General features: G+C 44.3%; 1 protein-coding gene across 1 annotated transcript in view; it reads left to right on the top strand.

The window, feature by feature from the left end:
* The window catches only part of stxbp1b (syntaxin binding protein 1b), a 48790-nt gene that overhangs the window by 9729 nt on the left and 14458 nt on the right, over positions 1-24603 (top strand). Inside the window, exons 5-16 of the mRNA XM_083644174.1 lie at positions 1472-1550; positions 1985-2088; positions 6030-6178; positions 10095-10179; positions 13270-13400; positions 14043-14150; positions 15436-15496; positions 16912-16977; positions 18268-18348; positions 19801-19939; positions 21638-21747; positions 24124-24225. Of these exons, the coding sequence (XP_083500300.1) occupies positions 1472-1550; positions 1985-2088; positions 6030-6178; positions 10095-10179; positions 13270-13400; positions 14043-14150; positions 15436-15496; positions 16912-16977; positions 18268-18348; positions 19801-19939; positions 21638-21747; positions 24124-24225 (1215 nt within the window). The remainder of the gene's footprint in view (positions 1-1471; positions 1551-1984; positions 2089-6029; positions 6179-10094; positions 10180-13269; positions 13401-14042; positions 14151-15435; positions 15497-16911; positions 16978-18267; positions 18349-19800; positions 19940-21637; positions 21748-24123; positions 24226-24603) is intronic.

Genomic DNA, 24603 nt, shown 5'->3' with positions numbered 1-24603 from the left:
TAGCAATTAGGATTCTCTTTTGTTTTTTCCCCCACACACATAGCTGCATCTAGACGGGTTTTTGTGAAGCATCTGGCACGCGCACATAAAAACCCGCAAATCGAGCAATAACACCTGTGACGATTTTAATAAACAATAAACAATAAATGTTCCTTCGGATCATTACCTCCGTACCCGACCGTCTGTCCGTCCGTCGAGAGGCCGCTCGCTGCAGTACATCTCCCGTCTGGAGCTAAAACTCCTCCCCTCTGGAGCTAAAACTCCTCCCCTCTGGAGCTAAAACTCCTCCCCTCTGGAGCTAAAACTCCTCCTCTGGAGCTCCGCCTTTATAATTATCCGAGACCATTCTGGAGCTGGATTACATCAGCTGAGATGGTCGGTCGGCTGTGCTGTCTCATGGTTCTCCAAAATTATATTTCCAAATAGGCGTTATTTTGAAAAATCTATTGCATATTGGGGGTCAACTAGTTACGTTTGACTACTGACACTATAAAAAAAACTTCATAAAGTGCCGTATTAACCATAGATAGAGCCCAAACTAAACAGAAAGTAAACAGTTGCCTTGGAGGGAAAAACTCTGCTTCGATATCTTTCCCTTCTCCCGTCAATGCCGAAATGCATTCTGGGCAGTGTCGTTAAATTATCATACAAATACGAAAATTATCGTACGTCTGCCAACGCTGATTTTGTCTTTTTGGCATGCTCTACACAATCACATTGACTGTATATTATTATTATTATTACAGTAAGTAGAGTAGCCCGAGTGACGTCACAGGTGTTATCTGCCAAAGATGGCTTTTTTTTTTTTTACCATGTGCATTATAATGCCACCTTTTTCTCCATACTTCTGCCCTGGGGGCATGTTTAAATTTTTTGGGGGGTATTTTCATAAGAATCTTGAGTCCTAACTACTATAAATGTATTTATTTTTTTACCTGCGCCACGCTCTTTAAGTTCTGCGTTCACTTCTAGACACCACAATCAGCGATGCCAATGCAGGTATTTCACAAATGGAATCAAATGTCTTGCCACCAGAAAATTGTTTAGCGCTCCCAAGAAGAGATGTGTGATCCATTATCACGTACTGTAACTCCCCTTCAACTCCACTGTTTTGCATCGTTCAAAATTGCAAACCAGGTGGATACTGTCTGAAAACAGGAGTGTTTTTAGACAGCTGTGGAATAGTATGATCCTCCCACGTACATGGTACGTCCTGCTGGTGAAACCTCTCGCTGTCAGGTGAAAAGAAGCGGCTGGCGATTGCACATGTATCGGAGGAAACATGTGCTAGTCTACAACTCTCCCCAGATCAGCAGAGGGAGTGGAGTAACGACCGGGACAGCAGTACGATTATTGGCCAAGTAGCCTATATGTACAATTGAGGAGAAAACGGGGGGAAATCTGATCAAAGTTGATTAAAAAACAAAACAAACAAACAAACAAAAACGTTGTGCTGTGTGCTCTGTCCCAGTCTGTGGAGGGCCTGATCGACGACTTCAGAGACCCGCAGAACCCGAGGTACCGAGGAGCTCACGTCTTCTTCACCGACAGTGAGTCACTCTGTTCCGCACACCACACAGTGGATGTGGCACATCTGCAGACATCTCTACAAGCCTGGAACATTTTCCCTTTCTGCTTTGATATACACAAAGCTAATGTTAGCAGTGAGGTGCTTTGATATACACAAAGCTAATGTTAGCAGTGAGGTGCTGGCACTCCAAACACTTCAAAAGACAACAAAGAAACATGCATAGCTTCATGGCTAAAACACCACCACAATGTAGAGACAAAAAAAGAGTCTGATTCATCATGATGATTTCTTAAATTGTCACCCTAAAAACACTGGAGCTCTGCTCATCACACACTCAGAACGTTCCCATACATTTTAATGACGTTTTTGATCCTTTGAGGTACGGAGCAACTTTCAAACTTTCGATCAAACTAACGATGTACGTCACCATCTTTTTGCCCCGACTCCCCACAGCGATCCCAGACATGTTGTTTGGCCTGTTGACCAAATCCCGCGCCTCCAAAGCCATGAAGGCCTTGACTGAGATCCATGTCGCCTTTCTGCCCTATGAATCTCAGGTAAGACCAGTCAGTTCTTCTTCTTCTTCTTCTTCTTCTTCTTCTTCTTCTTCTTCTTCTTCTTCTTCTTCTTCTTCTTCTTCTTCTTCTTCTTCTTCTTCTTCTTCTTCTTCTTCTTCTTCTTCTTCTTCTTCTTCTTCTTCTTCTTCTTCAATAATAATGGTAAGTTTAAGAATTCATCCATTTCCTGCGTACCCCCTTGAACCACCTCAAATAAGACTCTACAATGAGACCTAACCCTGCGTCAGATTTTCTGGTTCTGGCCTGAAACTTGAGCATATTGCAGTATATGCACGAGCTATTTGGTAATAAGTTCAAGAGACAGTTACAGCAGCACTCGGGATAGCGACTTGCCAACAGAGTAAAGAATGAAGTGAAAGAGCAATGTTAAAAAGTATCAAATGCACTGCTACAAATGACACGTGCTAATTGTTCAGTCACAGCTATGTGTATGTGTATGTGTATGTGTATGTGTATGTGTATGTGTATGTGTATGTGTATGCGTATGTGTATGTGTATGTGTATGTGGAGCTGCAGTGCGGGTGTGTGACTGTGTCGAAAGGGCCTGTTTTAATCTCTTTTTTGGGTTTGACTCTTTGACTATTGTGAGGAGGAGTGAGGCAGAGGAGACTGTTATTTGTTCCTGGTGGAACATGCCAGATCAGCTTTAGTCTCAATCCTCCTGGTGTTGTCCTCTAGTTTTAATCCTGACGGGGAGGGAGCCGCCACGCCCGCTTTCCTCTAATCCCTCAGCTCATTGGCTAACTGGAGGGATGCTCCCGTGCCACAGCCAATAGGGGTCGAGATGGGGTGTGTGACAAGAGAAAGCGGAGGGATGTTGTAATGTGATGGAGCCAACAACAGATGGATGCATGACTATGTGTGTGTGTGTGTACAGACATCTTTGGATTGAAGCTGCTGATAGCCAATACTTTGTATTCATTATCTTTCAATGATTTACAGCATTTTACAAATATGAAAGAATTTAGACCATCATGGGTCACTAAAACTCTCCATTTGAAACCCAGGATCATTATAATATGAATACATATATTCATATTTATATGTATTCATATATTTATATGTATTCATACTTGTGTGTAATCTGCACAAATTGTCTCATTAGAATCAATTAATGTTAAAGGGATAGTTTGGATTTTTTGACGTGTGGTTGTATGAGGTACTTGCTGACAGTCAGTGTACTAACATGCAGTAGAATGCAGCCAGCGCGGTCCCAGTTTGGAGAAATGGAGACCGGCCGTGTCTGTCAGGCAAGTAGAGCCGTCTGCTGAGTGTGAACAGGGTCACGAGCAAAAACATTAAAAACAACAGTAAAACAAAACAAAATGCATCCATACTGCTCACCTGGCGTAATCCAAGTCTCCACAACCCCTGAGATGGCAAGTTGACTTGAAAACATGTCATTTACACCCTGTTTCTATCTTAAATCTGCACTGTATACAGCCAGGGTCTGGAAGTCCTAAAGTGTGGTGCTGCACCACCTGTTACAGTGCAGGCTTCAACTAGAAACAGGGTATAAATGACATATCTTCTCCCTGGATAAAGAGAATGGCTTTGTCTTGTCTCTCTGTGTGCAGGTCTTCTCCCTGGATAAAGAGAATGGCTTTGTCTTCTCTCTCCTGTGTGTGCAGGTCTTCTCCCTGGATAAAGAGCATGCCTTTGTCTTATCTCTCCTGTGTGTGCAGGTCTTCTCCCTGGATAAAGAGCATGCCTTTGTCTTATCTCTCCTGTGTGTGCAGGTCTTCTCCCTGGATAAAGAGAATGGCTTTGTCTTCTCTCTCCTGTGTGTGCAGGTCTTCTCCCTGGATAAAGAGAATGCCTTTGTCTGGTCTCTCCTCTGTGTGCAGGTCTTCTCCCTGGATAAAGATAATGCCTTTGTCTTCTCTCTCCTGTGTGTGCAGGTCTTCTCCCTCGATAAAGAGCATGCCTTTGTCTGGTCTCTCCTGTGTGTGCAGGTCTTCTCCCTGGATAAAGAGAATGTCTTTGTCTGGTCTCTCCTCTGTGTGCAGGTCTTCTCCCTGGATAAAGAGAATGGCTTTGTCTTGTCTCTCTTTGTCTGGTCTCTCCTCTGTGTGCAGGTCTTCTCCCTGGATAAAGAGAATGCCTTTGTCTTCTCTCTCCTGTGTGTGCAGGTCTTCTCCCTGGATAAAGAGAATGGCTTTGTCTTCTCTCTCCTGTGTGTGCAGGTCTTCTCCCTGGATAAAGAGAATGCCTTTGTCTTCTCTCTCCTGTGTGTGCAGGTCTTCTCCCTGGATAAAGAGAATGGCTTTGTCTTCTCTCTCCTGTGTGTGCAGGTCTTCTCCCTGGATAAAGAGAATGCCTTTGTCTGGTCTCTCCTCTGTGTGCAGGTCTTCTCCCTGGATAAAGAGAATGGCTTTGTCTTATCTCTCCTGTGTGTGCAGGTCTTCTCCCTGGATAAAGAGAATGCCTTTGTCTTCTCTCTCCTGTGTGTGCAGGTCTTCTCCCTGGATAAAGAGCATGCCTTTGTCTGGTCTCTCCTGTGTGTGCAGGTCTTCTCCCTGGATAAAGAGAATGCCTTTGTCTTCTCTCTCCTGTGTGTGCAGGTCTTCTCCCTCGATAAAGAGCATGCCTTTGTCTGGTCTCTCCTGTGTGTGCAGGTCTTCTCCCTGGATAAAGAGAATGCCTTTGTCTGGTCTCTCCTCTGTGTGCAGGTCTTCTCCCTGGATAAAGAGAATGCCTTTGTCTTCTCTCTCCTGTGTGTGCAGGTCTTCTCCCTCGATAAAGAGCATGCCTTTGTCTGGTCTCTCCTGTGTGTGCAGGTCTTCTCCCTGGATAAAGAGAATGTCTTTGTCTGGTCTCTCCTCTGTGTGCAGGTCTTCTCCCTGGATAAAGAGAATGGCTTTGTCTTGTCTCTCTTTGTCTGGTCTCTCCTCTGTGTGCAGGTCTTCTCCCTGGATAAAGAGAATGCCTTTGTCTTCTCTCTCCTGTGTGTGCAGGTCTTCTCCCTGGATAAAGAGAATGGCTTTGTCTTCTCTCTCCTGTGTGTGCAGGTCTTCTCCCTGGATAAAGAGAATGCCTTTGTCTTCTCTCTCCTGTGTGTGCAGGTCTTCTCCCTGGATAAAGAGAATGTCTTTGGCTTGTCTCTGTGTGTGCAAGTCTTCTCCCTGGATAAAGAGAATGGCTTTGTCTGGTCTCTCCTCTGTGTGCAGGTCTTCTCCCTGGATAAAGAGAATGCCTTTGTCTGGTCTCTCCTGTGTGTGCAGGTCTTCTCCCTGGATAAAGAGCATGCCTTTGTCTGGTCTCTCCTCTGTGTGCAAGTCTTCTCCCTGGTTAAAGAGAATGCGTTTGTCTGGTCTCTCCTCTGTGTGCAGGTCTTCTCCCTGGATAAAGAGAATGCCTTTGTCTGGTCTCTCCTCTGTGTGCAAGTCTTCTCCCTGGATAAAGATAATGGCTTTGTCTGGTCTCTCCTCTGTGTGCAGGTCTTCTCCCTGGATAAAGATAATGGCTTTGTCTTGTCTCTCTGTGTGCAGGTCTTCTCCCTGGATAAAGATAATGGCTTTGTCTTGTCTCTCTGTGTGCAGGTCTTCTCCCTGGATAAAGAGCATGCCTTTGTCTGGTCTCTCCTCTGTGTGCAAGTCTTCTCCCTGGTTAAAGAGAATGCGTTTGTCTGGTCTCTCCTCTGTGTGCAGGTCTTCTCCCTGGATAAAGAGAATGCATTTGTCTGGTCTCTCCTCTGTGTGCAGGTCTTCTCCCTGGATAAAGAGAATGCCTTTGTCTGGTCTCTCCTGTGTGTGCAGGTCTTCTCCCTGGATAAAGAGAATGCCTTTGTCTGGTCTCTCCTCTGTGTGCAGGTCTTCTCCCTGGATAAAGAGAATGCCTTTGTCTTCTCTCTCCTGTGTGTGCAGGTCTTCTCCCTGGATAAAGAGAATGTCTTTGGCTTGTCTCTCCTCTGTGTGCAGGTCTTCTCCCTGGACAAAGAGAATGCCTTTCAGGACTTCTACAGCCCCCTAAAGGCTGATGTGAAGAACAACATGCTGGAGCGCTGCGCGGAGCAGCTGGCTACCGTGTGCGCCACGCTCAAAGAGTATCCTGGAGTCCGATACAGAGGGTGAGAGGAACATATTCATTTGCTTGGGTCACCGATAGTGTTGGGGGTCGTTACTCAAAAAAGCAATAAATTACACAATATTACTTTAAAAAAAATGTATAAAAAAATAAAATAATACGTAAATAAATTGTCAGTCCTACTCAGTAGGATTGACAATAAATGTTGTTCAATACATTTTCACTTTTCAGGTGAGAAAAATATTTGCTTCTCAGTTAGTATTACCTGTTACTTGATTTTGATTATGCAGATATTGTTTATCAGAAGACCTCTGAGTCGCGTCCTCTAAATGTAGGCTAGTTAAGTTAGTTAATAGTTTGTGCAGATTTGTTTTGAGGTGACTGTATGTAACCCATCATTGCTTTATCTTAATATGTTTGAATCACTATAGCCACTTCTTAACATGCAGTGGAATCTGTATTATAACCTGCTCCTAGCCGGTTGGCCTGCATGTTAAACAACAATTAGCCGGCCTACGCGCACTCCCGCGAGTCCGTATCTTATCTACCTCGACCGCCGGTATAAGATCCGCTTCCACGCAATCGCAGCTCATGTTAAACAGTGGCAGGTCATTATCCGTCTGAGTGGGCGGGTGTGGCTCTTCGTGACTCACTTCACGTTCACTAGTTTATTAATTAATGAATCGTTCGGGCAATCGCTTATATCAACGAGCAAACTCACGGTTTCCTCAAGTGCTGCAAAAAGGGCTTGAATTGTTTGGCCAATGCGCTTCAGCTGCAGCCAGGCAGCCAGGTCCAGCGCATCAGGAGGGACGCTTACTGCTGCGCTGCTTGCTTGCTCCCATGTCAGAAAAAGCCTAACTTTTGTGGGGAGAAATACATTGAAAAGTAAACTAGTCAGATATGACTTGAAATGCCACTTGTAAAATAAATCACCCACAGTGATTGACGAGACGACAGTCCGACCACTATTTTGACTGGGCGGCTTTATGTAACCTAACAAAGGCAAAGCGCTCATTTTTGGCACATTGCCACCCCTCGTTGGAATGGACTCCGTTAAAACGGCACGTTTTTTGAAGTCCCCAGATTTGTCGCTAACGTGATGCAGCCAATTCTATTGTGTGAGGCAGGCAGTGTTGTGTGACTGCCTCTCCACTGCAGAGAGGATAGGAGCTGACTGACTGATAGTCTATCAAACTGTTGTGGGGAGAAATACATTTAAAACCACTTGCCACTTTTAAAATAAATCACCCACAGTGATTGACAACGGTGCAACCACTATTTTGACTGCCTCATAGCTAAAAGCTGTTTCCTATCACATTTCTTGTTTTCGGTACATGCTACCGCGCCCCCCCCCCCCCTTCCCCCCCGCCCACTGGCAGAAAGAACGGCTCATATCCAGTTGTTTCTTAACTCATTGAGTGCCAGCCACTTTTGGAGAACGGACGCTCCCAGTGCCAGAGTTTCAGAGCGTTTTCAGTGATTTCTCGAGGCCCACAGAATATTGTGTGATATTACTATGTAAACACCGAACACGCACAAAGAACGATGAGACTCTCTTCTATCATCTGCAAAAAAAAGTTTATTGATCCCATTTTCCGTTCTTTAGTTATGAGCCGGAGAAGATAGGCTGTTTTGAGCAAAAAGACACTTTTCAAATTAGAAGCTGAGTTATTCCGCCTTTTGTGAAATGCAGCATTTCAAGCACATTCTGAGTCTGAAGATAATATTTTCTGATGTAGTGACGTGGTGTAGTTGTGTGGTGCATGCGTGCCCCACCCCCCTCTCCCCCCCTCAGCTGCAAACTCCTCCCTACACGCACCCAGTCTATTTTCGGAGCGCTCCGTTTTTTTGCGCCGGCTCCCAGCGCGACAAGGAAATGCCAGCGCGACAAGGAAATGCCAAACCGGACTGCAGGGAAAGGTTTGGCCCTTCGGCGTCGGGTGCTGCCTTTCTGGCGGCTAATCGTGTGAAGAAACTATGCAGACAGACAGACAGAGGCAGAGGAGCTCAGTTGTGTGCGCGGATTGACTGCTGTTGGCAGCCAACATCAGCTGCAGTCAGTCAGAGCCGCAGCATGAGCGGTTTCTCTTTGATCACGGGGGTTTTTCCTGCAGTTTTCCTGGACCTTCCTCTTATCTGGAGAGCACTGTCGCCACCTAATGGGTCTGTAAAATAGGTTATACACCTCCAAAAGCTACAATATCTGTACAGGAGATCCAGGAGGCTTTGATCCATGTCCCACCGTCAAAAAACGCATTTGACGTCGATCGACGTCCGTGGCACACTACGTCACTATTTACTTTGACCTTGATCGACGTCCGTGGCACTCAATGAGTTAACAAAGACCCCTCATGTTTAGAAAGGCAAAACCTGAAAATATCCTGCTCTCTCTAGCTGGACATGATCCAGAGTTCATGTTTAAAAGGCACTTATGGCTATCACTAAATTCTAGAAGAGATTTTTCACTGTAACTGTCCTTCTTATCTAACACAATTCCATGCATCTATTCCAACAATTCAATACAGCTCTTCATACACACATAGACATGCTCAATATTCTCAAAATTTTGAAAGAAAATGTGTGTTGGACCTTTAAATTCCAGGGCCCATCTGATTGGAATTGCCTGCCTAACTCTCTCCGATCCATTTCTTCACTTTGTCTTTTTAGGACATCACTATATTTACTCATCTTAAAACAAACTGTTCTTGTTCCTACTTGTGTTTGAAGGATGGCTTTAACGGTAATCAACCCACTTTGTATGATAATAATCTCTGTAATATTTAAGCACATGGCCAGTGTTTACCTTCTCTCTCTGATTTCCTCATGGAGATCTCCCATTTCCTCCTCTGGCAAAGCGCTCCGTTATGACGCATTTTACGTCACAACGCGTCACAACGGGGCTGCGGAAGTTCTGCTGGAGACGTGGAATCTGCTCCGAGGGCGGCTGTTATTGTTTATTTTTTAAGTATGCGCACATCCGCAATCCCATAAGCGCTGGGTAGAAGAAGTAATGTCCCATCTCAAACTAGAACAGCTTAAACACACTGCCCGAGGCTCCACCCAGAAGTACCTTAAGATCTGGCAACCGTTTCTGTCCTACTTTGAGACGGAGTTCCCACAGGTTGTAGAAGAGTAGCTGCTCCCCCCCCCCCCCCCCCCCCTCCCCCTTCCCCCAATCCTATCCTACATTTTGATTTTGATTTGTTTTGTTTTGTTTTGTTTATTTCGTCATGTATTTGTATTCTTGTCCTGACTGGTTTAATTTAATTTAATTTAATTGTATTGTATTGTATTGTATTGATTTTGATTTATTGAGTAGTGTTGGTATTGTTGTGGGTTTGTTTTTGTTTTGTCCTGTTCTGTTTGTGTTAATTTGGAGAACGGAGTACTTTGAAAAACCAATAAAAACATTTGAATAATAATGCGCACATCCGCAGAGAATCGCATTGAGAGCCTTAACGAGCCTTAATGACTTGCAGGCGGTGGGGGCGGAGTTTCTGCAGACAGGAGCAGGAGCATTTTTCTCCTTGAGGTAAACAGAGAGAGAAGGCAAAACACTGCCCATGTGCTTATTACCGAGATGATATATGATACAAAGTGGGTTGATTACCGGTAAAGCCATCCTTTAATTCAATATAAAGGGTTTGAGGGGGGCGGGTGGTTTGTGTGGGCGAGTGTGTGGGAGGAGCCGTATCTGTATGTGACCTGTACCTGCAATTTTATTTACGTTTGTTGTATTGTAGATGTATTTGTGTTCCAAGGACCACCTTGAAAACGAGATGATTCATAATCAATAATAATGATCAAGTTCAGCTGTCAGTCATTGGACATTTTGTACTAAAAACATCTTCTCAAGTTCACGTTTGAACTTGTTGTGATGCTGTGTGTGTGTGTGTGTGTGTGTGGGTGTGTGTGTGTGTGTGTGTGTGTGTGTCTGTGTCTGTGTGTTGGGCCAGGGAGTACAAAGACTGTGCCACCCTGGCCCAGATGCTTCAGGAGAAGCTGGACGGCTACAAGGCTGACGACCCCACCATGGGAGAGGTAGGGACGTGGATCTACTTTACTTTCTCCAGACCCAGTTCAAGCAGTATTTCCAAGTCATTCTTAGCATTGTTGTTCTTAGCATGTTTAAACCACCAAGTCTAAATGTAAAACGCCAAGTCAAGACTCCACTATCAATTTAATATCTTAAAGAAAACAAAATATCTTGACAGACTTTTCAATGCAATAGGGTTTTAATAGAAACTTGGTAAGAGCATCACACATTTTGATTTCTATAATCAGTTTCCACTTCAATAAATGCAATCACTCCATACAAATTCAGAACACATCATCTTAATTCAGTCGTCTGCTGGAACAACTCTCACTTTCAATCTACGTCATTTACACAAACACAAGATCTCACGTCAAGACTTTAGAAGCCTTTTGAAGTCATCAAAGTAGAAGTCAAATTCAAGTCCATCACCAAAACCCTCAAGTCACGTCAAGTCTCAAGCTTAGCGGCAGTGCCCTTGGAAAATAGTTTCCAACAATCCAACTTGCCATTTTCAGCTTGTAGCAACGAGCTAGCGTGTAGGATTCTGCCGTTAGCTTGCCAAGATTCAAGATTCAAGATTCAAGATTTTTATTGTCACTCCATGGTACAAGTATCACGTGTGAAATTCTTGTGCTGAGGACTCCGTTTACAACATAGTACAAATGTGACAGGGCATATGAGTGCAAAAACAACAAGAACAACAAGAGACACAGCAAGCAATAAGGCAGTATAGTGATAAGACAAGTCAGAGACAGTGGCATATTCACTGCACATAGGTGCACATGTCATGTGCATACTTTAGACGTGCTTAAACATTTTAAATTCGGCGTATTTGACATACAGGTGCAAATAGCATATTCCTTATTAAACATACAATTAAACTCGGCGTTTTAAATTCGGCGTATTTGACATACAGGTGCAAATAGCATATTCCTTATTAAACATACAAACATTAGACATACGTTATGGTAGCAGCTACAGTGCGGTACAGTACGGCTACTACATTATTTGTGTATGTTAAGGAGTCTCGTGGCCTGCGGGAAGAAACTGTTCCTCAAGCGATTTGTGCGTGCCTTTGGAACCCTGTATCTTCTCCCTGAGGGTAGCAGGGAGAACAGGCTGTTGTGGGGGCCAGCTAGTTAGCATTGTTGTTTTCACTGCGGCGGCAGGGCACTATTTACAGCGACACACACAGGGAGGAGGGAGCGGAAGCCGCTCTGATTGACATGGTCGGAGCCAATGACAGAGCTTCTTAAGCGGGGAGCGGAAATCCGTCAGCGTTTGAAATCGACGCTTCCAATGGGAGAGCAGCTGTAGAGCAGGGGAGGGCTTATGCCAGCAGCCTGTTTTCGTGCAGCCAGACTCCTCTCACAGAAGGGAGGGGAGGCTGGCCAGCGAGACTACGTGACTTGAGTCTTCGCCTCTGGTTTTAATTTACCGGTATGTGGAGCAGATGTATCATCACCAGTTTAGCACATCAGGACATTTCAGATAGTGTCAAGTGAGTTCTCGATCACAGAGAAGTATGGAGAAATACACTTTCAAATACTTGGAAGAATACTTCTAGTGATTGTGTAAACTTACTGGCATGAAACCGGACGGACCATCCCCGTCTTTATTTTGTCACAGACGACACACCATGCACGGCAGACACACACATGCAATTGGAGGCTCCATGAAAATTTGTCCTCCGCGTTTGACCCATCCTGGCTCGTCCTCCTCCATGGTCAGGCCAGAAGCGGTGGGCAGCTGCAGTGAAGCGCCCAGGGACCAACTTCTTAAAACCGCCGCTGGTCAGAAAACAATCTTCTGCATGTTTTTAGTGGGGGTCCATATTGACACCATATTGTTATATGGAGGAAAGTAACCCAGGGAGAACATGCAAACTCCACACAGAAAGGCCCTTTCGACGAGATAGCCCACCTGGGGACCAGGCACCGAAGGCATGGGGAGACATACCCCCAGTGACAACAGCATCCCGGGTGGGAATCGAACCCACGACCTTCTTGCTGCACCTATCTGCTACAAAAAGCAGGATAAAGTAAATGCGAAGAATTACTTGGAAATATTTGCTTCAGGTCTGACTCATTGGGTGACGTGCATCACATTGGATAAACTCAACAATGATGGAAAAACTGAAAACAAGGCTGTTTTTCTTAGTTCCTGCAAAGCGGACATTTTGGGGACATGAGGGTTTCATTTGACTGCAGTGAAACCTTTTGAAGGCTGCGAGGTGATATCAGATGTCCTTGGTTGTCAAAATCAGAACACTTTTACAGACTTTTACAGACTTGTTCCTCTGTTTTAGAGATATTGAATGAAGAATTTCAAGGAAAGACCCAAAAACTACAGTATTGGAATTATACCCGTATATTCACCTTATTCTTTGTCCACACATGGACGCTTCCGCATTACGTCATTTCGTAATAGTATTTCCGTTTTGACTTGCCAAAAACCCCGCAGGCAAAATGGCCGCGCACACTCCGCTCCTAAAGTGGCAAAATTACTCCCCCATAAACTAACATATCTTGGCCAATACATTTGTAACATACAAAATAAAACAACCCGTAATATCTTAATTTTATGTAGAATGGAGAGGACATGTAACTGTTTAGTTAAACTTGCATTCCAGGAATATTGTGCTCTTAAGATGACGTTAGTGGAGTCGAGGCTGTTGCGTCCTGAAACCCACATAGGTTGCGTGCGATTCGAGGCGTAACCTATGTGCGTTTTAGCGTAAACCTATGTGCGATTCGAAATAACGCATCCGAGATGAATATAGCCACGTTATAAACAACAAACTAACGCTGGTGATCCGTATGGAAACAGTGTTACTCGAAATGGTTAAAAGTTATATCAATTTGGTCATTCAGTGGCATTTTACTGCCATATAACATAACTAACTAGTGGCTAATATTAGCCACAGAAGGCAACTAGCACTGAACCGGAAGAACAAATACGTTTGCGTTGAACGCGGAAGAGAGAAAAAGTGGGCGTGGTGAATAAGGTGAATAAAATAGATAGTCATATAAATGACAACATACAGCTATGAAGTCCGCAGCAGCATCAACAGTGTCTGTTCTGTGTGCATCTAGGGTCCAGACAAATCTCGCACTCAGTTGCTGATCCTGGACCGTGGGTTTGATCCCGTGTCGCCTCTGCTGCACGAGCTCACCCTGCAGGCCATGGGCTATGATCTGCTGGGCATCGAGAACGACGTCTACAAGTAAACAACCACAAATTACCTTCTTTCATTTTGTTGTATTTTATATCAGTGGTGTTTTAAGACCATTCTAGAAGCAGAAAGTCCCAAGTTCAACTGCTCACTGTGTTTTAATCTCATATTCGTAAAAACATGTTCAAGGGTATTTCCTCTTGTTTACAATGGCGTTTCACTTTTCTCACGATTTATAATACAGTATCTTGAAACTAGAAGTGCACTCAGAGAGTGCAGACCTGCGCCAAGGCCACTAGACCATTTTCACGGGGGCCATTTTGTGTCGAAAAGGCAGGGTAAACACAGGTGCAAGCAAAACACTAACGAGGGTTTCCAACTTCCATGATTGCTATTGTATATTTTTTGCACCCAGCTGAAGTTCATATCCAGAACAACTTGCAAAGAGTGATCAGTTACGGTCTCACTCCCTCTCTCTCTCTCTCCCTCTCTCCCTCTCCCTCTCTCACTCTCTCTCACTCTCTCACTCTCCCTCTCTCTCTCCCTCTCTCTCCCTCTCTCACTCTCTCTCTCTCACTCTCCCTCTCTCTCTCCCTCTCTCACTCTCACTCTCTCTCTCCCTCTCTCTCCCTCTCCCTCTCTCTCTCTCTCTCTCTGTCCCTCCCTCTCTCACTCTCTCTCCCTCACGGTCAGGTTTGAGACGACCGGGATGGGGGAGGTGAGGACGAAGGAGGTGTTGTTGGATGAAGACGACGACCTGTGGCTGACTCTGAGACACAAACACATCGCAGAGGTGTCCACGTGAGTCTGAGACACACACACACACACACACACACACACACACACACACACACACACACACACACACACACACACACACACACACACACACACACATACCCACAGGAGCGACATCAATATTCAAGTCCTCTACCACCAACGGCATAAAATGAATAAAACACGTTTCATTCACCAAGCCATTTTCCCTTTTCCTTTTTCTACTTGTTTGTCTCTCTCACTGTTTCTCTGTCTCATTGGTTTGTCTCTCTCACTGTTTCTCTGTCTCTGTCTCGTTGGTTTGTCTCTCACTGTTTCTCTGTCTCTGTCTCGTTGGTTTGTCTCTCACTGTTTCTCTGTCTCTGTCTCGTTGGTTTGTCTCTCTCACTGTCTCTGTCTCGTTGGTTTGTCTCTCTCACTGTTTCTCTGTCTCTGTCTCATTGGTTTGTCTCTCTCACTGTTTCTCTGTCTCTGTCTCGTTGGTTTGTCTCTCTCACTGTCTCTGTCTCGTTGGTTTGTCTCTCTCACTGTTTCTCTGTCTTTGTCTCGTTGGTTTGTCTCTCTCACTGTCTCTGTCTCGTTGGTTTGTCTCTCTCACTGTTTCTCTGTCTCGTTGGTTTGTCTCTCTCACTGTTTCTCTGTCTCTGTCTCGTTGGTTTGTCTCTCTCACTGTCTCTGTCTCTGTCTCGTTGGTTTGTCTCTCTCACTGTTTCTCTGTCTTTGTCTCGTTGGTTTGTCTCTCTCACTGTCTCTGTCTCGTTGGTTTGTCTCTCTCACTGTTTCTCTGTCTCATTGGTTTGTCTCTCTCACTGTTTCTCTGTCTCTGTCTCGTTGGTTTGTCTCTCACTGTTTCTCTGTCTCTGTCTCGTTGGTTTGTCTCTCTCACTGTTTCTCTGTCTCTGTCTCATTGGTTTGTCTCTCTCACTGTTTCTCTGTCTCTGTCTCGTTGGTTTGTCTCTCTCACTGTCTCTGTCTCGTTGGTTTGTCTCTCTCACTGTTTCTCGGTCTTTGTCTCGTTGGTTTGTCTCTCTCACTGTCTCTGTCTCGTTGGTTTGTCTCTCTCACTGTTTCTCTGTCTCGTTGGTTTGTCTCTCTCACTGTTTCTCTGTCTCGTTGGTTTGTCTCTCTCACTGTTTCTCTGTCTTTGTCTCGTTGGTTTGTCTCTCTCACTGTTTCTCTGTCTCGTTGGTTTGTCTCTCTCACTGTTTCTCTGTCTTTGTCTTGTTGGTTTGTCTCTCTCACTGTTTCTCTGTCTCGTTGGTTTGTCTCTCTCACTGTTTCTCTGTCTCTGTCTCATTGGTTTGCACAGGGCTGTGACTCGCTCGCTGAAAGAATTCTCTGCCAGCAAAAAGATGAACACTGGAGAAAAGGTAGAGGACACGGAGCTCTGCTTTCACACTCCATTAGTGTGGTGCCTTACTCCACTGTCCCCAATACAGTTCAGTCACTTTCAAAATAAAATACAGTACAGTACAGTACAGTACAGTCACTTTCAAAATAAAAGTCCTTCATATAATTTCGCCCATAGGGCCTGTGTCCATCTAGCGTCTTTTCATCAGCTCCGGCGTATTTTTTCAGTTGTTTCCAATGAGGAGCGAGCGTATGCGGGCGCACATGGACGTCTAGAGAAAGTGCGCTGCGCCCAGCGTCTATTTTCACAGCGCTCCGGCGTTTTTGTGCGCCCGACTCCCAGCGCTCCCAGCTGAAAATATTTTAACTTTTCAGAAAGACGCTGGTGTCGGGCGCTCCTTTTCAGGCAACTAATCATATGGAGAAACTATCGCAACCGAGACACAAAGGCTCAATTGTGGGAGCAGATTGGCCAGACACTTAATATTTCTGGTGAGTGTTGAGCTAAATCACTGTATGTGTGTTGTTAGCTAATGTTAGCTGTCAGCTATCAAGCTAGCTACGACGTTACTTTCAGACTGGTTCCTTCCATATTGTGTGCTGAGATCAGCGCTCCCCAGCGTACTCCCAGCGTTTAACGGTCAGAAAATAACGCTAGATGGACACACGGCCATAGGCTGCAAAAAGGGACAAGAGAGTTCAATATTACACATTAATGAATATATTGACCATTCTAAAAATAAGAGTCTGAAATTCACATTATTATTCAATCTGTGCTTAAAAAAGGAAGAAGAAATACCCAAAATGAGTAATTGTGTGATTTCACAATGATTTCAATGACTAGAAGTTAGCCAAGGAGAGAATGTAGTAGTGCATATACTTGGTCATAACTTTCACTCTCTCCTGTATCTCCCCATCTGGATTATAGTAGACTTGCGCTGTTCACGTCATCAGCTGCTGTTTGTGGAGCTGCATGGCGTAATCCTACAGCGAGCACGGCGAGGGCTTTCACGTCCGAGTCTAAATTACGCTTTAGCAAGCAAACTTACTAGCAACGACCAGGCAAACGCAAACCTTCTGTACTGTAGCTGGATAGGTGGTGTTTGGCTAATGCTAACTAAGCTACTTTCATGGATACATTTCAGTGTTTAATGTAACAGTTGATTAAGGTTTCCCCCACATGCCTGCACAAGTGTGATGCAGATTTCTTCCCCTTTTACTGGCCCAACTATTGGGCATTTTCTGATGCAATGCTAATGGAGAGAATATAAAAGTTGTACTCTGTAATGGATGTCATTTCAAATGTAGCAAGGTCAAACTCTTGTCAAGTAAATGTAAAATTTCTGACTTCAAAATAGTGACCTAAAAAGCTACAGTGTTACACAATTACAATATCTGTGATTTGTTGCTTTGACTGTTACTTTGTTACTTTCAGACCAACATGAAGGAATTGGCTCAGATGTTAAAGAAGATGCCACAGTATCAGAAGGAGCTCAGCACGGTAGGAAGCCATGTGTTATTGTCCATCTTTAAACCTGCATATTGATTTTGATCATCATGCTGTTTGGTGCATATTGATTTTGATTATCATCATGCTGTTTGGTGCATATTATCATGCTGTTTGATGCATATTATCATGCTTTTTGGTGCATATTGATTTTGATCATCATGCTGTTTGGGGCAGATTGATTTTGATCATCATGCTGTTTGGTGCATATTGATTTTGAAAATCATGCTGTTTGGTGCATATTGATTTTGATCATCATGCTGTTTGGTGCATATTGATTCTGACCATCATGCTGTTTGGTGCATATTGATTTTGATCATCATGCTGTTTGGTGCATATTGATTTTGATCATCATGCTGTTTGGTGCATATTGATTTTGATCATCATGCTGTTTGGGGGATCCTTTCATGCACTTCTAGCATGTGTGGTTCCAGTGGAAATCAAACACCCGACCCTGACAGTGCGCCACCGTAGCACTTTATTAATCTACTATTTGAAAGTGGAGAAACCTGTTGTAGTGTCCTGATTGAACTTACAACACTGGACGTGCCACACATACGACGAACAGTTAGCCCTGCTTTATCCTGCTTGCTACATTAAGCTCTCCAATCTCTGCACACACTGGCTAACTTCCGGGAACAACAATGTGTGACATCATCACTGCGTGACCCTTTACCTCCGGGAAGTGACGAACAAACAAACAAACACAATTAGCCATTTTGTTTCCAAAAGGCAAAAAGTAAAACAGGCGTAAAGAAGATCCAGTTTGCTGTTCCTCCACTGCAGGGACAGCTGCCTGGTCCACTCCCGGGGACCTAATCATGTCTTGCTTTACTTCCTGCATTTTAGACACAAAATGCCTGATTTGGGTGCGATGTGAAATAGACGTATATGGATGATTGCTCCCAACAACTATCACTATTGTACTGCCAGTATTTTCCAACCATAAGTGCAGGTCTTTTGGGATTGAACAACAATTGTTTCCATACTTATCCAGCCTTGTGCAATTTCCAAACTTTGTACGATCTGGAAATGATCAAAGTAATTTCCCACATTTTCCACACCTACATTGGTCTCGCCTGCCAGACTTCCCTCCCTGCTGGGAGAGAAGTCTGGCTGCGTGGGAACAGGCTGCTGGTATCAGCTCTGCCATTGGCAAGCGAGACTACACCTACATGAACCCTAAGAAAATGGTTTTCTTTTCACTTGTGATTGTGTTCTTATTATACAGCAGTACTGGTTGTACACGCTGCCACTGACAGTGTCTATCCTCTCTGACTTCAGTATTCGACTCACCTCCACCTGGCTGAGGACTGTATGAACCGCTACCAGGGCACTGTGGACAAACTCTGCCGTGTAGAACAGGTAAAGCAGCCTGAGGAACAGATCTCTACTATGCAGTATGCAGTAGGGTTGTTCATTTTGAACAATTTCCATAATCGAAAATCGGGAAAATTAACGATCAATTATCGATTATCGATAGCGTAATAATAATAATAATAATTATATATATATATATATATATATATATATATATATATATATATATATATATTTTTTTTTTTACTCTTGTCTGGTAATAACGTTGCGCGTTCTCGGCCAGCTATAATGGCGATGCCGCTGTGTAGTAAGAATATCAGACACTAGCGCTGTGGCCAGGTAGACAAACATGTTACATGTCAGGTTACATGATGTAAGGCAATCGGCGTCTTCCAGCTTAGCTGACAGCACAAGAGTCAAATCAACAGGCCTGAGCTTCACTGAGGTCCGCAGACCGCTGGGTGCGTTTGTTTGTGTCCCCGGCGCATGCCGGTGTGAATTCCCCATGTTTAAAACAGTTTTGTTGGCACAAAGGCCCGTGCCCAGCCAGAAAACTAGAGACTATATGAAGCTCCACCTCACGCTGTGCAATGGAGTGGGGCGAGGAGGAACGAATTCCACCCAAACCTAGTCCGCAAAAAAATAAAATAATAATAATAATAATCGATCAAAATTCCACACGATCGATTAAATTCCTTAACGATCAATTATCGATTTTCGAGAGAAGATTCCATCAGGAAGCATTGCGTGGCTGCAAGGTGGATGCCAGAGCTGTTTCCACCAGATGCACCGCAGTCTAGCCCCTTTCACCACAGAGTGACAACACAGTCTAGTCCAGGGGTGGCCAAACTACGGCCCGCGGGCCAACTGCGGCCCGCTGCCCATTTTTGAGTGTCCCGCCATGAATTTAGCAAACCAATTCTTTTTATTTTTTTTAATTTTTTTTGCCGGTGAAGCTTTTTTTCTTTTTTCCATTTTTATATCTGTCTTAACCTGTTGTCACAGGAAAATATTTGAAAACATACAGAAATACCCATTGTAATAGGTGAGCACATCAATAAACTATGTGTCATATATTTATTTAAGTGGAAATTATTTTTTTGATGGCACAAAGGTTTTCTGGTCTATCCCCCCCCCCCCCGCCCCCCACACCTGCTTTCAGCATAAACAGGTTGAAAACTGCCGCGCTTAATATTGTTTGGCCCGCAACTCCTTATATTTTTCTGTATGCGGCCCACAACTAAAAAAGTCTGGGGGGAGTGATTAAGAGTAGCCCCACTTTTCCAGGGACCACTACATTGCAGGAAGTACCACAGGTGCAAGCAAAACATTAACGAGGGACCCGCACTGGAAAACCTAAATGGATTGGAAGTTATTCACATCAAATTCTGTTGGTGGAATATAATTTTTAGAAAATCACTCTAACTTGGGTTTGGATTTGGCCAATTGAACAAATGTGTGCTTCTTGTGTTCCTCTACCACCTACATTGTCCTTAGGATCTGGCGATGGGTACAGACCCAGAGGGAGAAAAGATCAAGGATCCCATGAGGGCCATTGTACCCGTTCTCCTGGATGCCAACGTCACTATTTTTGACAAGATCCGCATCATCTTGCTCTATATCTTCCTTAAGAACGGTGAGACTGGCTGGTTTTATCAGTGCTCCTATTATACTTGTCTATACTATTATATCTGTGGTCCTATTATACTGGTCTATACTATATACTATATATATCTGTGGTCCTACTAGTCTATACTATATATATCTGTGGTCCTATTATACTAGTCTATACTATATATATCTGTGGTCCTATTATACTAGTCTATACTATATATATCTGTGGTCCTATTATACTAGTCTATACTATATATATCTGTGGTCCTATTATACTAGTCTATACTACAGTATCTGTGGTCCTATTATACTAGTCTATACTATATATATCTGTGGTCCTATTATACTGGCAATACAGAAGAAGAAAAGAACCGCACACTGCTGAAAAAGAAGAGTGGTGTGTGTGTGTGTGTGTGTGTGTGTGTGTGTGTGTGTGTGTGTGTCATCATGGCAAATGTGGTCCTGGAGACACCTACTGTATTGCAGCGGTTTTTGAGTACCTTGCTAGGTCTGTCTGTCTGTCTGTCTGTCTGTCTGTCTGTCTGTGTCTGTCTGTCTGTCTGTCTGTCTGTCACTCAGCGGGATGTCTCAAAAGGTTATGAACATCATCAGTCTTGCAGTTGCCAGCTGTATAATCTACATCCTGGGCACAACTCTTGACAAGTGGTTAATAACCGCCCCCCCCCCCCCCCCCCCCCTAAGACCAAAACAAAATGCGTGACAGACATATGAATTGACCAACCATGGACCTCCTTATTTGCGTGACACAACTCGGTGCGGGGTGGTACATTTTTGAACGTGCACCAATGCACGCAGAGAGCCGGACTTCTGTAACAGCCGAGCCAATCAGATTTGAACAGAAAATGCTGACTTGTGATTCACATCCTCTGTCGCTGGAAGCGTGCTGACGTAAGATGTTGGGTCTGACTATGAACGGACTTGCACAAAACGTTGTACAACAAGTAGGTCATGGGCTAACTTAGAACTGATTAACTTGGCCAATCACAAGGGAACTTAGCACTGAATTAACTTGGCCAATCACAAGGGATCTTAGAACTGATTAACTTGGCCAATCACAAGGGGATATTCAAAGGATTTTAAGGGAAACTAGAGGCCATCTTGCGATGGGATCACATCTGCCACGATGGCTTAAAACGATGTGACTTGAAACGAATGTGTGCCAGGGTCGTAATTGCTTGGACCACACCCATCTTCAAACTGGACCACACCCATCTTCAAACTGGACCACACCCATCTTCAAACTGGACCACACCCATCTTCAAACTGGACCACACCCATCTTCAAACTGGACCACACCCATCTTCAAACTGGACCACACCCATCTTCAAACTCGGCCTTCATTGTGATTTCAACTACACACCTATAAAGTTTCGTGACTGCATCTTGCACGGTTTTGACGCTATCGCATTGACAAAATCTGTCCACAGACAGACACACAGACAGACACACAGACAGACACACAGACAGACAGCCATCCAGCCAGCCAGCCACACACACACCAGTGTGGCATTGACTGTGTCGACCTCACTTAGAACATGAACAAAACGTTGACAATCCATTCTCCATTTTCTTTGTGGCCGCATGCACTGTATGTGTGAATGTGCATGCTTTCATGCATGTTTGTGCGCATGTATCCACTGGTGTGTGTTGTTGCATGTATGGGTTGAATATGTGCTGCACGTGTGTGTGTCTGTGTCAGGTGTGACCGAGGAGAACCTCTGTAAGCTCCTCCAGCATGCCAACATCCCACCAGAGGACAGTGACATCATTTCCAACATGGCCCACTTGGGTGTGCCCATTATCTCTGAGGTGAGCTGCACTGACCCAGGACCAGCTGACCCAGTCTGAACATCTTATCACAAAAGCCGTTGCCATTGCCATAAAAAATAAACATAAAACAGTAGAGAGCCAAAGTAGTTATTATGCTTTCCCCACAATAATAGTTTATTTGCGCTGCACGACTACTCTTAGATTATTGCAGAATAGGGTTAGTAGTAATATGCAATGCATCCTATTGGCTTGGTTTTCCTAAACACAATTTGACTTCATACTATTCATTTCCTGTTGTTTTCCAATCCTGCCAATTTAACAGTTTCAGAACATTAACTATGTTCAGTCAGAAATGATCTGGGTTTGTCACTTGTCAGTTTGGCCTTTAAATCTTAAATTAAATTCCAGCTACCTTTAAACAGCAGATAGCCTGTCCCTGTCATGAGAGGGAAGGGCATGTGGGGATCACAAAACCGATTCCAGATCACCGTCTAAAAGCAACATGCACCGCATACTTGTTTCTTCGAGAGCAAGCAAAAGACTGTGGGCCCTATCTTTCCAAAAGCGCTAATTTAGCGTTTGCGCTCGTTTAACACCAGTGGTGTAGTCCCGGTGTAACGCGTGGGAACGGCGTTCCCATACTTCTCCAAGGGGTGTTTTGTGTGTGTCAGTGTGTGTGAAACTTGACAACGTTGTCATTCGTCCTATATTTAAGGTGGGCTGAATTATTCACACAGCATCAACTCGCGGCTTGAAGAAAGAAGGAAACATTCCACCTTAACTATATTTAAGGTGGGCTGAATTATTCACACAGCATCAACTCGCGGCTTGAAGAAAGAAGGAAACATTCCACCTTAACTAGCTACAGCGCGGGGGAAACTTCAGTTTAATAAAAGCTATACTGAAACATACTGGCTTTTTCAGCATCAAAATATATTTTTTTCCACCAGTACCTCACTATAACAAGTAAAGATGAAAAAAAGGCAGCCAAACATCCTTTCATTTTTCGGACCAGCTGCTAAAAAGGTAGGCTACGTTTACAAGCATGAAGAAACAATGTTAAAAGCGTGTTTCTTTTCAACGCGGTTGAATCAAAAGTTAGCGTTAATCACCCCATTGCAATTTGCATCGCCAGATGCCAGTTGCCTTGTGCAACTTGTGTGATCGCTGGTTGAGAGATTGTTTAGCTGTTTGTGTTGAACTGACTCTGCTCTGCTGTGCCCATATACGTATTTTAGTTTCAGAGCTGCAAATGTCACGGGCTTCTGCAGTGTTTATAGAGGACACAAGTTAGTCGTGTGTCAGTATGCAGTATGCAGTAACTTGTATTTAAGTTGTGTTAAGTCTTCCTGCTCAGGCTCCTGCTATAAGCTTTAAGTAGCTTCTTTGGAGACCTGGCACTCCACACATTTGTATCTTGATGTTGATTGAACATGTCAATTGTTTGTGTGTGTGGGGGGCGAAATAAAATCTGAATCTGAAATCAGTGACAGTGGTCGCAGCACTTGAGGAATCCGTGAGTTTACTCGTTTAATTCGTTGATATAAGCGATTGCCCGCCCCGAACGATTAATTAATGAATAGGCTGCGTGAACGTTAGCGTGTGTGCGTGCGCGCGCGGGGGGGGGGGGGGGGGGGGGGGGGGGGCTTTGTTGGGACCTGTGCGTGTGCAGGTGCTCCCCATATAGGTGCGTTCCCCCACTTCTCTAGATAGCACTACACCTCTGTTTAACACCGTACGCAATGCAAATTGGGGGCGGACACAAGCGCATGCCTGTGATAATTGTAGGCCTACTGAGCATTGGCTGCCACATGCCAAAGCAGGCGTTTCAGCGCTAAAATGTGGGATAGATGGCGTTACCCTATCGTCAGCAGCGTGCAATTACTTTGCGCTAAGAGCTTTGAAAAGGACCTCTTACGTGCAAATACCTCGCTGCGCTGGGAGCGCACCCGTAATCTCCGTGCAGCGCAGCGCAAAGTAGAATTCCTTTTGGAGATGTCATTATGCACAGCCTAGACATCAAATTATGCTGCTAAAATTGGGTATTAGCAGATAATTCAGTGAGGCAATCAACTATAACTCACTGAGAAACTTTTATCACATCGCAATTAAGAGGGAAATGAATTGAGAAAACTTCTTGGACAATCAGCATAGGCTATTTACCTTCATAACGCGGAGGGTCGTCGGCACCACAGACGATCTGTCAGCTCTCTCCGTCCTCGCACGAGTGAGTACACTCTATTACGCATGGAGAGAGTTACAGCATATTGCATGCCTCGCGCAAACAAACCATCGCGAGACGGGAATCTGATTGGTTTTGATTGACGTAATGCCCAGCATTGCCAACCAGTGAGTTGCTGCATTGCCATGGGAGTAGAGAAAGCACGAGTGTTTGATCAGCAGGCCTCTCTGCAGGGCACCGCCAAGAAGGCGAAGAAGGCCGACCGCAAGGAGCGCATCAGTGAGCAGACCTACCAGCTCTCCCGCTGGACGCCACTCCTCAAGGACATCATGGAGGTACTGCTGTCTTATTATGTTCACCTGGATGCTGGTCAATAACACCACAGGGTCTTCTGCTGCTGTCCACTGACTGGAGCAACTGGGGGTTACTGTACTGTACTGTACTGTACTGTACTGTACTGTACTGTACGTGCCTTGCTTAAGTTGATAGTTGTTGAGTATTCCATTTACTATCTTTCACTGCAGAAAAAAGTATTATTATTATTATTATTATAGTTAATAATAATAATAATAATAATAATAATAATAATAAATATCCACCATAACTATATTTTGATCATGTATATTCTAGTGTTGAGTATTCAAATATTTTTAAACAGTGCAGCCGCTTCTGTAAGGGACATGTGTGTCCGTCCGTCCGTTTTAGCATGAGAT

Source organism: Poromitra crassiceps (assembly GCF_964638095.1).
Source record: "Poromitra crassiceps genome assembly, chromosome: 10".
NCBI lineage: Eukaryota > Metazoa > Chordata > Actinopteri > Beryciformes > Melamphaidae > Poromitra > Poromitra crassiceps.
Note: the sequence above shows the minus strand (reverse complement) of the source record. Positions and strands in the feature narration are given on the sequence as shown.